The sequence below is a fragment of the Eptesicus fuscus genome, chromosome 24, assembly GCF_027574615.1.
Source record: "Eptesicus fuscus isolate TK198812 chromosome 24, DD_ASM_mEF_20220401, whole genome shotgun sequence".
In the NCBI taxonomy this organism is placed as follows: domain Eukaryota; kingdom Metazoa; phylum Chordata; class Mammalia; order Chiroptera; family Vespertilionidae; genus Eptesicus; species Eptesicus fuscus.
The window spans coordinates 3,722,181-3,736,505 of record NC_072496.1 but is presented as its reverse complement, the minus strand read 5'-3'; the positions used below and the strand labels follow the sequence as shown (position 1 = coordinate 3,736,505).

At 47.3% G+C, this 14,325-nt stretch overlaps 1 protein-coding gene across 1 annotated transcript in view; it reads left to right on the top strand.

The window, feature by feature from the left end:
- The first annotated feature begins 709 nt into the window (after positions 1-709).
- NUP133 (nucleoporin 133) overlaps positions 710-14,325 on the top strand; it is a 31,678-nt gene continuing 18,062 nt past the window's right edge. Inside the window, exons 1-11 of the mRNA XM_054713032.1 lie at positions 710-945; positions 2,826-2,944; positions 4,282-4,385; positions 4,838-4,945; positions 6,954-7,088; positions 7,706-7,876; positions 9,371-9,526; positions 9,839-9,909; positions 10,161-10,308; positions 11,084-11,231; positions 12,638-12,795. Of these exons, the coding sequence (XP_054569007.1) occupies positions 764-945; positions 2,826-2,944; positions 4,282-4,385; positions 4,838-4,945; positions 6,954-7,088; positions 7,706-7,876; positions 9,371-9,526; positions 9,839-9,909; positions 10,161-10,308; positions 11,084-11,231; positions 12,638-12,795 (1,500 nt within the window). The 5' untranslated portion in view covers positions 710-763. The remainder of the gene's footprint in view (positions 946-2,825; positions 2,945-4,281; positions 4,386-4,837; positions 4,946-6,953; positions 7,089-7,705; positions 7,877-9,370; positions 9,527-9,838; positions 9,910-10,160; positions 10,309-11,083; positions 11,232-12,637; positions 12,796-14,325) is intronic.

Below are 14,325 nucleotides of genomic sequence, written 5' to 3'. Positions count from 1 at the left end.
GTGTATCATTCCGTTTTGTTTGCTGATCCATCCCATTTACTCTGTGCCTTTTAATTGATGAATTCAATCCATTAATTATATATATATATTTTTTAATTGATTTTAGAGAGGAAGGAAGGAGAGATTGAAACATCAATGATGACAGAGAATCATTGATTGGCTGCCTCCTGCACTCCCCCTACTGGGGATCGAGCATGCAACCTGGGCCTGTGCCCTTTACTGGAATAGAACCCGGGACCCTTCAGTCCGCAGGCCGTCGCTCTATCCACTGAACCACACCAGCCAGGGCCGTCCATGTATATTTAGAGTGAATATTGATACATGAAGATTTCCTATAGCCATTTTACCTTTTTTATTTTTATTGTTGACAGTATTACAGATGTTCCCATTTCCCCATCCCCACCCCTTGCCTACCTCTGCCAAGCCCCCCCCCCCCCCCCCCCGGCCACCTCCCTCCCTGTGACCATCAGCACCCCGTTCTCTGTGTCTATAGGTCATGCATCTGAGTTCTTTGGCTAATCCTTTCACCTTTCCTCCAGTCCCAATGCCCTCTGTGCTTAACGTCATTATCCCGCGCACTCCCCCGGCCAAGCGGCGCGGCGCTTTGACGTCATCGTCCCGCGCCCTCCTTCCCAGCCCGCGGCGCGGCGCTTTGACGTATTCACGGCGCGCCCTCCCGCCCCGTGTTCAAGCTCCGCGCGCGGGCAGCGCAGCAGCCCCACGGCCGGAACCCACGCGCGCTCTGTAGCTTTTCCTTCCCGTCATGTTCCCGGCCGTCTCCTCTCCGCGGACCCCGGGGCCGGGGGCCCGGAGGGGCCCGCTGGGCGGAGTCGGGCCGGGCTCCACGCCGCGGGCGGCCGGCAGGAAGGGTCTGTCCCTGGGGTCGGCGGGCGGCTCCCCCGCGCTCTTCTCTCCGGTCGGCCGGCACAGCTCGCTGGGCTCGCGGTAAGCCATCGCCCCCGCCTGGGGCTTCCGGGCCTCGGCGGGCCTGGTCGGGCCGCGGCTCCAGCGCCTCCGGGGTCAGGCGGCGCCGGCGAATGCCCGAGTATTGGGGGAACGGGCTTCCCCTGCCCTGGCAGGTTATGGGGCATCACTTTCATTGATCGAGTCTTCGCTCTCGCACTTGCCGTGGGATTTACCTTTGAACGGAGATGAAGGGCCGAGTGTGTTTGCATCGGTGGTTTCCGCCCGCCCTCTCAGCCCTGTGACCTGGCGTGAGTTTCTCCCGTCGGTGCAGTGACGGGGATGGTACCTGCTCCGAGCCCGCGCCACTCCGGCCGGAGGCGTCCGTGGGAAAGGCCGACGCGGATAGAAAGCGATGGTGGGGGTGAGGCCCCCGGCCCCCAGTCATTGGGTAGCACCTGACATGCTCCCTGCCGTGACCCTCTGCCCATTGGGATGATAAAGGGCTTTTAGCTACACACGTTCACTTGTAGCTAAATTAACAGGGAAAAGGCTTCCCGTAAGCAGGGAGATGAGAAGAGCTTTGTTACCAGATAAAAACTTGGCTGCGCCGGTCCGCATCGCTGGTCCACACCACGCCCCCTTTCGCAATTAATCTAGGGCTTTAGGAGGAGGCACCATGTTTCTGAATAGTTTGACGATCCTTTTTTTTAAATATATGTTTATTGGTTTCAGAGAGAAGGAAGAGGGAGAGAGAAACATCAATGATGAGAGAGAATCATTAATTGGCTGCCTCCTGCACGCCTCCTACTGGGGATAGAGCTGCAACCCGGGCATGTGCCCTTGACCAGAATCGAACCCGGGACCCTTCAGCCCGAAGGCTGACGCTCTATCCACTGAGCCAAACGGGCTAGGACAGGTGATGATCCTTTAAAGAAACATCTTTGTTGTCCTACCCTGCTGGTCAACAAAGCTCTGGACCACTCTGTATTTGAGTCTCCTCGTTTAATTTTCATATCATAAGAGATAGAATAACTTTTAAACTGGTGCCTTTCCATTGTTTTTCTCATTGTTAAAATGAAGGTGAGAAGAAAATATAATTTCTTTGGCTGTATCGGCTGTATTGAATAGCAGGCAGCAGCAGCTATGTGTGACCCGTTTAATTTCTCTTTTGTTGTTGTTTTGTTAATCCTCACCAGTGGGTATTTTTTCCGTTGCTTTTTCAGGGAGAGTAGAAGGGAGCGGGGCGAGGGAAACATTGAGGTTGTCTCTCACATGCTCCCCAACTGGGGCAGAGGGTGAACCTGCAACCCAGGTACATGCCCTTGACCAGGAATCGAACCCTTGACCCTGCAGTGTGCTGGACAATGCCCCAACTATTGGGAAACACCTGCCAGGGCTCCTACTTAATTTCTTGCTTGATTATGCAGATCTGGTAGATTCTTGTCATTCTAGTGGTGACGGGAGTTTAGAAGAAAATGTAATCCGAAGTTTGTAAAACTTTTTTGACCATAAGCAGGGAGCTAAGAATAGTTTTTTTTTTACCAGACTTTATATTCAGTCTTTTTTTCAAAAATGTTGATTGATTGAGACCCTCAAAATTACCCACAATTTGAAAAACGCTAATCTAGCCCAACGTTCTTATTTCAAAGCTAAGGAAGCGGAGTTATAAAGAGTTTAGGTCAATGGCACATGCATCCAGAAACTATAGTATAAAAGTGTAAGGCCAGGGTCTACTAAATCCCATCAGTCTTTAATGAAAAATACATTTAGTTACGAATACATGAGCCAGAGTTTTTTTCACTGTTCCACTTCGTATTTGTTTATCAAAGCTCTTCCCTTTATTGTGGAAATAGCTACGTAAACATTAGGGTGACGGAGAATGTAAGTTACGGTGACGTAATGAGGTCTCTCTTCTTCAGAGGAACTCCCACACGGATGTTCCCACATCACTCCATCACCGAGACCATGAACTACGATGTGAAGACGTTTGGGTCGTCTCTCCCCGTGAAAGTCATGGAAGTCCTGACATTGGCAGAAGGTGGGTGTCATCTTCCGTTCGCCTCTAATTGCAATTCACACGAAGCCTCGCTCCAGCCGGGAGCTTGAAATGGGTGCTTTCTCTGATCGCCCTCCACCGAAATGGGCAGACAGGGGCAACCTGTGTGCTTTTACACTAAGTGAGAAATATAACAAATTTTAGAAGCGGAATTTCATTCCACCACAGTCAAATCTTTAATGGTTGTAAGTACTGCAAATGCAAAACTCAAGTCCAATTTCAAAAGTTAATTGAGGCCCGGCTGGTGTGGCTCACTGGTCTAGAATCGACCTATGAACCAGGAGGTCATGGTTCGATTCCCAGTCAGGGCACAGGCCCAGGTTGCGGGTTTGATCCCCAGTGTGGGACGTGCAGGAGGCAGCTGATCAATGATTCTCTCTCATCATTGATATCTCTATCTCTCTCTCCCACTCCCTTCCTCTCTGAAATCAATAAAAATACATATATATTTTTTTAATATATTTTATTGATTTTTTACAGAGAGGAAGGGAGAGGGATAGAGAGCTAGAAACATCGATGAGAGAGAAACATCAACCAGCTGCCTCCTGCACACCCCCTACCGGGGATGTGCCCGCAACCAATGTACATGCCCTTGACCAGGAATCGAACCTGGGACCCTTCAGTCCGCAGACCGACGCTCTATCCACTGAGCCAAACCGGTTTCAGCAAAATACATATATTTTTTATAAAAGAATTTAATTCTAGATCTTTGCGATTTTCTGGAATGTTGTTTTTCAAACTGTAGGTGGTGACTGAGATCAGTTTAGTGTTTCATAACCAGCATTTTTTTAAAAATGAAATAAAGTAGAATCTAGAATATCAGAGTGCATCCCATATAATGTTAAGTAAGTTTTGTTTTATTTACATTGTTCACAAATGCATCATGATGTAAAATGTGTTCATACTGTGAATGACAGAAAAGTTTAAAGTAAGTACTCCGTTCTAGAAGATGGAATATTTCTCATCAACGTGAACTTGCACATCTTGACTCTAATAGTATTACAGAAAGTAAGATATCTGTTTATAACAAAAATTAAGAGAGATTGAACCTAGGCCCAACATATACTTTTTGTCTTCAGATATATTTCTAAAAGTGGTTATCAGAGTAAAATGGATCTCTGGTTTTGGATATTCATAACTCCTGAATGATATACAAGAGCATTTTTTGTTGTAGATTAACCTTTTTCATGAGTGGTAATTTTTGTGGTGAAGAATGTGGCAGTGAAGACTTTGGTGTAAGGAAATGTGAACAGTTGCTCTTTTTCAGACGCTAAGATGCACTATGTCCCCCTTTTTTTCCCCCTCATATATTTATTCAGATGATGATCAGCTGACTGTTCGCATAGATGAAGGTGGATGGGCTTGTCTGGTCTGCAAAGACAAGCTCATTATCTGGAAGATTGCTCTGTCCCCCATTTCTAAGGTAATGGCTCTTTGGGGAGATGAAAGGAGATAGAGGAGAGGGAACCCGTTGGCCCTTAGTTTTTACCCTAAATTTGTAGAGTTGTTGGGAGGACAGTCTGAATGTGTTCAAGCATGAGTGGGTTTGCATGTGCATAGTGATCTGAAATACTGAGCATGTACTCCTCTCTGAAGCAGTACACTCTTTCAGCCCGGAAAGAGATTGGATTGGTTGATATTCAGAGTGCGGTCTATTTCTTAAGCTTTCCTGATTTTATATCTCTTATGAAACTTTGTTTTAAAACTACTGAAAGCCTGATTGAAAATTTTGAGAAGAAAGAATATTTGTAGAGTGCTATTTCCAGCAATGAAATAGAATGTAAAATAGGCAGAGAAAGAAAATGGTGAAGTCAGGTGCATATTCAAAAAAGTGGACTTGATGCGAAAGGTCTTTTGTTTGGCTTTGCTCTACAGTTATCTGTTTGCAAAGAGCTTCAGCTGCCACCCAGTGATTTCCAGCGGAGCGCTGACCTGGTGGCTCTCTCTTACTTGGCTACCTCGGGTGAAGCGCATTCTACTCAGGTAGGTGACTTAAGGGCTTATTGAAATACTAGAGGCCCAGTGCACGAAATTCGTGCACTGGGGTGGGAGGGTGGTCCCCTCAGCCCGGCCTGCACCCTTTCCAATCTGGGACCCCTCAGAGGATGTCTGACTGCCCTGTGGGATCGGGCCTAAACCGGCAGTCGGACATCCCTCTCACAATCCAGGACTGCTGGTTCCCAACTGCTCGCCTGCCTGCCAGCCTGATCACCCCCTAACCACTCCCCTGCCAGCCTGATTGATGCCTAACTGCCCCACCCTGCTGGCCTGATCACCCTCAACTGCCCCCCCTGCCAACCTGATCACCCCTAACCACCTCTGCCTCGGCCCCACCACCATGGCTTTGTCCAGAAGGTCTCCCAGAAGTTCTCCCAGTCTAATTAGCGTATTACCCTTTTATTAGTATAGTTTTTGTTTTTGTTTTTGTTTTCAAATAAGCGAGTTGTTAAGTTAGTCATTGGACCTAATTCTGAGACATAACTTTCAAGTGACGGGAATGAAGACACTGGTAATGGCACCGAGATGGGCACGTAGGACCATGGAACAGAACAGATTAGACAGAAACTCACACAAAGGTGCCTCTGACCTTTGACTGTGGTGCCAAAGCTGTTCAGGGGAGCAAGGACGGTCTTTTCAGGAAATGGTGTTGGAACCATTGGTCATCTTTATGCACAAAAATGAATGTCCCCCTGAGCCTCATACCTTATACAAAGATGAACTCAAAGTGGGTCATTACTGTGAATGCAAAACTATAAAACTTATAGAAGAAAATCAGGATGACTTGATTAGAAGAGTTCCTGGGAATCACCAAAAGCGTGATTCCTAAAAGAAAAAGGGATAAATGAAACTATCAGAATTAAACACCTGCCTCTCCCAAAGGCACTGACAAGAAAATAAAGAGACAAGCTGTAGACTGGGAGAAAATATTTGTAAATCAAATATCTGAGTCTTGTATCCAAAACATAAAAAGAACTCTTGAAGCTGAACAAGGAGACAAACCAGCCCATTTAAAAATGGCGTAGGACTCGAACAGGTGCTTTACCGAAGAGCATGCAAGGATGTCAGAGAAGCACATGAAGAGATGGTCACACCATTCGCCATTAGGGAAATGCACATGGAAACAATGACGTACCACCACACCCTCATTACAGTGGCTAAATGAAAAGTGCTGACACTACCAAGTGCTGGCAGGGATGTGGCGCAGCTGGAACTCACATCTTGCTGGGGGGAATGCAAAAATGTCACAGCCACTGGATTTTCACTGTCTTACAAGGTTAAAATACACTTAACCCTACGACCCCACAAACCTATTCCTGGCTATTTCCTTAGACCAGTTAAAACTTCACGTTCACACAGAAAACAATCCATGAATGGCGTAGCAGCTTTATTTACCAGTACAATAGCCAGAGGGGGAAACAACCCAGATAGCCTTCAACAAGTAAATGGGTAGACAGACTGGGGCAGTCTTAGAAGGGGATGCCACTCAGTAGTGAAAAGGAATGAACTATTGACACGTGCAACAGCCTGGATCAACCTCAGATACAACGTGCAAGCGAGATGAGCCCGTGTCGGAAGGTTACATTCCCCATGATTTTAGTGGACGTTCTGGGAAGATCACACGATGATGATGGAAGCAGAGGTTGCCAGGAGGCAGGATGTGGGGGGAGCCTTACTGTAAAGGCGTTGGTCTAGGGAATTTTGGGGGCTCATGAAACTGTCCTGTGTCCTTACTATGTGGTGATAGTTAACATGAGTCTGTATGTGTGTTAAATTTCATACAATTGTACAACCAAAGGAAAAAGTCAATTTTACTGTATGATAATTTTTTTAAGTATCAAAAGGAATTTTTATTTCTGATTTTTCCTAATCAGATAGTAAATTGCCCTGGTTTTTTAATGTCAGTTTCATCAGACTCCCAGTTCTTGCATCCTCCCTTTACCGTGGTTGCTGAGTGCGGTGATCTTGCTGAGTGTGGTGATCTTGTTTTCAGTCTGTCGCTGTCATGGCGGCCACCAGAGAAGGATCTGTTCGCTATTGGCCAAGTCTTGCTCATGAAGACGCCTACACAGAGACTTACGTAGATTCGGGAGGTGATAAAACTTACAATTTCCTAACAGCGGTGCAGGTAAAGTACACGGTGGATATTCTTCTCTCTGAACTGGAAAGCTGTCACGTGGCTTAGAAGTGGGATTTGAATGGCTAAATATTCAGGGTTTTGAACAGACCCTGCAGGCCAGGGAGCGATAAAAGAGAGACGAGAAGGATGCCAGGGTCTATGATTCGAACAGTTAGAGAGAGAAAGGTCTTCTCATAGGGCTCTGAAATGCCAATACTAGTAGCTAGTGTTCATTTCTTTCAGGAACATTTTACACGAGTGACGTAAAAACTCGGACACTACGAAAAATGGTTTGCTACTGTATACTCTGCAGGTTTACCAAAGAAATAAAATCTGACGCTCGATTTGTTTAACCTGCAATGTGGTAAACCTGTCATTTAAAAATCAGAAAAAAATAGCCAATTTACAAAACAAAACTGCAACAAAAGTGTTTCTATGTAGAAAGAATAGTCTTAAGTGAATGGATTCATGCGGAAGTTATTTTACTAGCAGTGTTCCTCTGTATGCTCTGAGATTTCTTGTTAAGGGATAGATGATTTTCCCTTGTATTGAAGCATTTTGTGTTGACTTTCTTTATCTTGGGGTTAGCTGCTTCACTGAGTTAATTCCACACTATTTGTTCCCAGGGAGGAAGCTTTATTTTGGCTGCGTCGGGAAGCCAGCTGATCCGCCTGACGCCGGAGAACTCGGGGAAGGTTCATCAGCGGGCCCTGCCCCAGGGCCAGGGCGTGCTTTCAGGCATTGGGCGGAAGGTCTCTTCTCTTCTGGGGATTTTATCTCCGAGTAGTGATCTCATGGTAAGTTGATAAAATAACTGTTTTTATAAGCTTGGTTTTTAAATATATATATATTTTTATCGATTTCAGAGAGGAAGGGAGAGAGAGAGATAGAAACATCAATGATGAGAGAATCATTGATTGGCTGCCTCTTGCTCGCCCCACACGGGGATCAAGCCCAGGCATGTGCCCTGACCAGGAATCGAACTGTGATCTGGTTCATGGGTCCACACTGAGCCGCGCCAGCCAGGGATAAACTCCGTGGGTCTTTTTTGTCCTTAACTCCTTATTGCGGAACAACCATGAGCTCCCACATTGGAAAAGAATTATTGCACCGAGTGGAGACTGCCGCCAGCCGCCTGGTCAACGTGCATCTGCAGGCCTCCCACGCCTGCCTCTCTCTGGGCTTCCGTCTCCAGCTCGGCGATGTGGCTCTGGGGGGCGTGGGCCCCTTCTTCCACAAGGTGGCTTAGGGGAAGCGTGAGGGTGCCCCGCGGCTCTTAAAGATGCAAACCCAGCACCGCACCGCGGCTGCGTTCTCTTCCAGGACGTGCCAGAGCCTTTCCCACAGGGAGGGGGTAAAATTCAGGACGCCTTGGGAGCCGCCATGGCCGCGGAGAGGAACCAGGCCAGGCCCTGTTGGAGCTGCAGGCCCTGGGTCCTACCCGCATGGACCTCTGTGACTTCCCAGAGGAGGGGAAACTCCTCACGAAGATGGGTGACGCCTGCCTCACCCCACGGGCTGCCAGCCCCCGGGCTGGGCTAGTCTCTCTTCAAAGTCTCACCCTCAAGCACGACTAGGAGCCTGTGGAGCCCAGAGGCCTTTGAGGGGCCCCTCTGCATCCCCTGAGGTCTGGCTTGTGCCTGAGCCTCTCTCTCCCTGAAACCACTAGGCATCCTTCTAACCACCCTGGGCCCATCTCCCAATGCATTGGACCAACTGGAAACAAGCTTTTTGCAGCAAAAACGAACAAAAAAACACCCGTGTATTCGCAGCTCTAAAAAACACAGTATACTTCGTAAGCAAGTAGATGCTTAAAAGGCAAAATAACAACATTTAACTATCTGCACACATCCCTCCCCGTTCATTTTCCTCTAACAGCTCTACCGTCAAAAGCCGTTGATTAGAGCCCCCTTGCTGACCGGGTTTACAGCTTACATTCCAGACTCTGCTGTGCGTCCCTGATTTCCCATTGGGCCTCCTCTTTTGCCTCTTTTCTGGTTATAACCTACATGCCACGTTCACAGGACTGCTGGCTCTCTGAGGACCCTTGCGCTTTCCCGCCTCCCACCCCTGCCCCGCGTGGGCCTCTGCCTTGATGTTTCTGCCGGTGGAAACCCGCCTTGCTTCCGGGTCTGTTTCAGGACCACTCCTTCCTTTGGATCCTAAAGGAAGAATCCTGCGGGGCGTACTAATCAAGTATCATGAAAGAGACGAAACTTGGATTTCGGAAACATCGGATGCTAACATTGGAGCGGAGTCTGTAAACTTGCTTTTTTCTCTTCTCCATGCAGCTCTCCAGCGTCCTGTGGGACAGCGAGAGGTCAAGCTTGTACAGCCTGACCAGTGCAAACATCAGTAAGTGGGAGCTGGATGACTCGTCCGAGAGGCAGGTGCACAGCTGGGACATGAACAGGGCCCTGAAGGAGAACATCACCGATGCTATTTGGGTAAGAAGCAGCGGTCCGCGCCTCTCATTCACCTTTGTGGTGACATGAGTGTGCTTTCTCCTTTAGTGTTTTATCCGAAAGCACGTATGTTAAGGTAATATACAAACACAGTTTTTAGCCATCGGATAAACAAATCAAGTATTCAATCTCTAGAGATATTGTAGCTCACCGATTGACTTAATAGTGTTTAAAACGCGTGCATCACTCAGTAGCCGAGCCGCTGTGGCTGAGGCACGTTAGCCGGTGCTGGGCCGCAGAGGTGAAGATGATTCCTGTACGCACAGAGCTTACCTTGTTGATGTCTTCATCTAGGGATCGGAAAGCAACTACGAAGCTATTAAAGAGGGCGTCAACGTTCGCTATTTGGATTTGAAGCAAAACTGGTGAGCAGTTACTTTGTCATAAAGACTCTAGGGAGTTGTCTGGGGAGGAAGTTGATGTGTGTGATGAAATGATGAGTCTTGCTAGGTCTCTAATGCTGATCTTGCCATGTGAGCGACCGGTGTGTCCTTCTCTTGGGTGAATGTCTGGGCGTGGGCTTGCGAGGCCGCATGGGAAGTGCATGTTGAACCACGTGAGAAACTGCCAGGCTGTCTGCCAAAGTGACTGTCGCTTTCCCTTTCGCCCTGACCAGTGACGGGCTGGTGGTGCTGGCAGCCGCCTGGCACCCCGCAGACAGCCCGTGCCTCGTCTATTACTCCCTGGTGACAGTGGAAGATCATGGCTACCAGATGTCAGATGCGGTCACAGTAGAAGTCACTCAGTATAACCCACCCTTTCAGGTAAGATCTTATCTAAGTTCAATCCCAGAGTGAAGCTCACATGCTCAGTTTTCTCTCCCTCACCATTCCGGGGTCAGCTTCTTTGAGAGATTCACCTGCAGGGCTTGGGTATATTTGTTTTATTTATTTTGGCGGGTGTATTTGAAAACAGCTACGTGTTAGACGTCGCATTTTACTTGCCATCCCAGACTTGTTCCTCAGCCTTAGCTGAAGAGAAATATGAGTCGAAGCTGCTGGCAGCAAGCAGTATGCTGCTTCTCACCTATTCTGTGAAGAGCCTCATTACTGTATTGTCGAGTAGAAAGAAAAGACTGACGGTGAGCTACCCAGTGAAAAATAAGGAACAAACCGGGTAGACATTGGGGTTTGGCTTTGAGTCCTGTTTATCACAGAAAAATTCCCTTTCGCTCCAAGTAGGGTTATATTTTAGGCAGAATGCACTTAAAGTTCATGTAAATGATTAAAAGGACAAAAAGATCTCCAACGTTAAGCTTCTTAATAGCAATTGGACATATTGTTGAATAACGGATGTTCATGAGGGACAGGCTTAACAACTGTAAGTTCATTTCATTTAACCTCGTATAGTACTAACTCTGCTAAATCCTTTTGCTTATTTTAATAGGACTTGTTAAGCCGAATACTGTAAGGAAATCCAACTTGTTCTCTTATTTCAATACACCGTGATATGTTGTACCCAAGTGGGAATGATGAAGTCAGACAGACAAGCTTTTGTGTGTGGGTCCTCATGAAATGGAATTTTGAATTTGATTTTCAGTCTGAAGAGTCGACCACGTGTCGGTTGATGGTCCCGGACTTTTCCAGCCAGACGGCCTACCTGTACAGCGAAAGCGCCGTCTTTGTGTGCTCCACCGGCACCGGCAAGTTCTCTCCCCCGCAGGAGAAGATTGTCTTCAGTACGCACGGTACGGAGCAGCTGGGGAGCGAGGCCGGTGAGCTCGCTCGTCATTCTTGCCGTCTCTATTCTTCTCCCATAAGTGTGTCTTCAAGCTCGTACCTCCGGTGCTGCTCAGACCTTCAGTGCCACACACCCATGGTGGCTGAAGTCACAGCCTATGAAAAAGCAGAAAAGAGCCGAAGCCGGTTTGGCTCATAGGATAGAGTGTCGGCCTACGGACTCGAGGGTCCCGGGTTCGATTCCGGTCAAGGGCATGTACCTTGGTTGCGGGCACATTCCCAGTGGGGGGTGTGCAGGAGGCAGCTGATCGATGTTTTTCTCTCATCGATGTTTCTAACTCTCTATCCCTCTCTCTTCCTCTCTGTAAAAAATCAATAAAATATATTTAAAAAGAAAAAGCAGAAGGGGGGTAGAAGTCCCAGGCTGTCACATTTATAGGCAAAAATAGCAACGCTTTCTCCAGAAAATGCCAAGAAGGGAAGGACTGACATAAGAAGTAATTCCTTATCCCTAGTTAGTAAGAGTGACTCATTCTGAGTTCTTCCTTTCTTTTTTTCTTTTTTTTAATATATTTTATTGATTTTTTACAGAGAGGAAGGGAGAGGGATAGAGAGTTAGAAACATCGATGAGAGAAAAACATCGATCAGCTGCCTCCTGCACACTCCCCACTGGGGATGTGCCCCCAACCAACCAAGGTACATGCCCTTGACCGGAATCGAACCTGGGACCCTTGAGTCCGCAGGCCGACGCTCTATCCACTGAGCCAAACCGGTTAGGGCTCTGAGTTGTTCTTTAAGTGTATCCAGACCCCTGGATAAGAAGACCCTCAGGTGTTGGACTCATGGGGAGGGGGCGGGGGTTAAGCCATCCGGGAGTGAAAGGAAGCTAAGCAGATGGTTAAATCAGGATATTTATCTAAAGGGGTTGGGCAGAGGGCAGAATCCAGGTGAGGCAACAGGATGAAACCTCGATTTTTCTGGTCCCAGCACGAGACTTGACCGGGTGGACAGGATGGCATTAAGTAAGGCCCTGAGCAGGCTTAGACCTCCCACTCCACCGCCCAGCTGGCTTACTCGGTGAGTCATGGCAGAATAGAAGAAAAGGACCCCATCAGGTTACAAAACCTGGTATTTGGGATTTTGCAGAACGAGTCGTTTTACTGTTTTGCTTACTACCTGCTGTTGTCTTGCGAGGCTAGTGTTGATTGCCCCCAAGCTGAGGGCACAGGGTGCTCCTTCAGATAGCAGCAGGGTCTTGACCCTGGACCTGGGACAGAGAACTGAGTTCACAGCAGGAGTGGTATTGCAAAGGCCAAGGACGTGTCTCCGTGCGTCAGCTGATTTTCTGCCGAGGGTGGGGGTTTTAGGAAGCATGTGTTCGTGTAATTGATCGTGTGTTCCGCTGTCTTCTAGGGGACAGTATTTTAGGAGCGGGTTCCTGTGGCGGTGTCCCGATCCTGTTTTCTAGAAACAGTGGGCTGGTGGCTGTTACTTCCAGGGAAAATGTGTCCATATTAGCCGAGGACCTTGAAGAATCTTTAGCTTCTTCCGTCGCTGGGCCAAGCAATGAGGTATGTGGTTCTATGTCGTTTTTACATCTTTATCAGGCTGTTTCCACAAATGTTTTTCAAAGTCGGGTCGTTTTAAAAGCGTTGTGATGAAAACATTCGTTCTTTTATCTCTCTCATCCCCTTTGTCCTCCTTGCCAGAGCAGCTACTTTTAAGTCTTTTTTGCTGTTTCTTCTGATATTTTTTCTCTGTTTCTAAGTAATAACCATATATTGCTCTCTCCTAATTCACCAGTTTTAGACATCTGTTGACTTCCTGTTATAGAAGATGAGAACTTGGGGGAGCATAGTTCTTTCTCTGCCTTTCATCCAAATATTTCTTTCCCGTGATAGTGGCAATATGAGTATTCTTGATAGTTCTCAGAGTCAGGTGATACGCTGATTACACTCTCTTCGTTACTCAGCCACATGTGATCCGGGAGTGTGCGGTGGCTGTTTTATATTTGCTGGCTGACATCTGGCTGAATCTTGCCGTGCCCGGCAGCAGCTCCCCTAGGGCCCATCAGTGGAGTTTCCCACAGGCAGGTCCCTGAAACGGCATGTCCTTTGCTTGGCCTTGGCCTTGGCCTCAGGCCGCACGGGCCCTGCCCCTGCCCAGGCAGGGCTGTGGTCCCCTCCGCTCCGCGCTGCCATGCCCACTGGCTTCCGTCTCTGCTGTGGGCTGCAGCACAGATGTCTGGGTGGTGTGCTGCTTTCGCTTCTTATTTGGGGTGGTTTTTGAGAAAGGGGGGTAAAACTATCCATTTTCTTTTTCTGTCATCTTGAAACCTGAAATCCCCTGATCTACAAGATTTTCATCATTCTTTTACAGGAGACGATAAATAATACCGTTTGGGCTACTTTCCATTTGACTAGTATGTGAAATATATGGACCATTTCTGTAATTCAAAATGAAAGTAACTTGGTACAGTTTCGACAAAAATCAACATGTTTTTTGTTTTTTTTTTGTAATGTGGATTTTGTGACACTGCTGATGTTCCAAAGCTATCTTACAGTATTCCATTTCTTTACAATTTTTCAAATCCTTGTTTAAGCTTGGCGTCAGCCATTACGCTTAGTAATACACATTGTGATGAGTTGTATAAGAGCAGACCCATGAAAGGGTTGTGTTGGTTATAATGAAATCCCCAGATTATTTTACTCACAATGTAATCCCTCAATCATACATATATCTTTTCTTTAGGACTTCAGTTGATCACTTGGTTCATTTTATCTTGTTTCTCAATATGTGTTTTATGTATATAAACTATTGGTATAGAGAGTATGTGTACCCGTGTTATTGCTGTCATAGGTGGGCCCAGTTTTTAGTCCAATAATTAGGAATATTCTGCCTGGCTGGCATGGCTCAGTGGTTGAGCATCAACCTATGAACTAGGAGGTCGGGGTTTGGTTCCCGGTCAGGGCACATGCCCAGGTTGCAGGCTCAATCCCCAGTGTGGGATGTGCAGGAGGCAGCCCATCAGTTATTCTCTCTCATCATTGATGTTTCTATCTCTCTCTTCCTCTCTGATAACAATAAAAATATATTTTTAA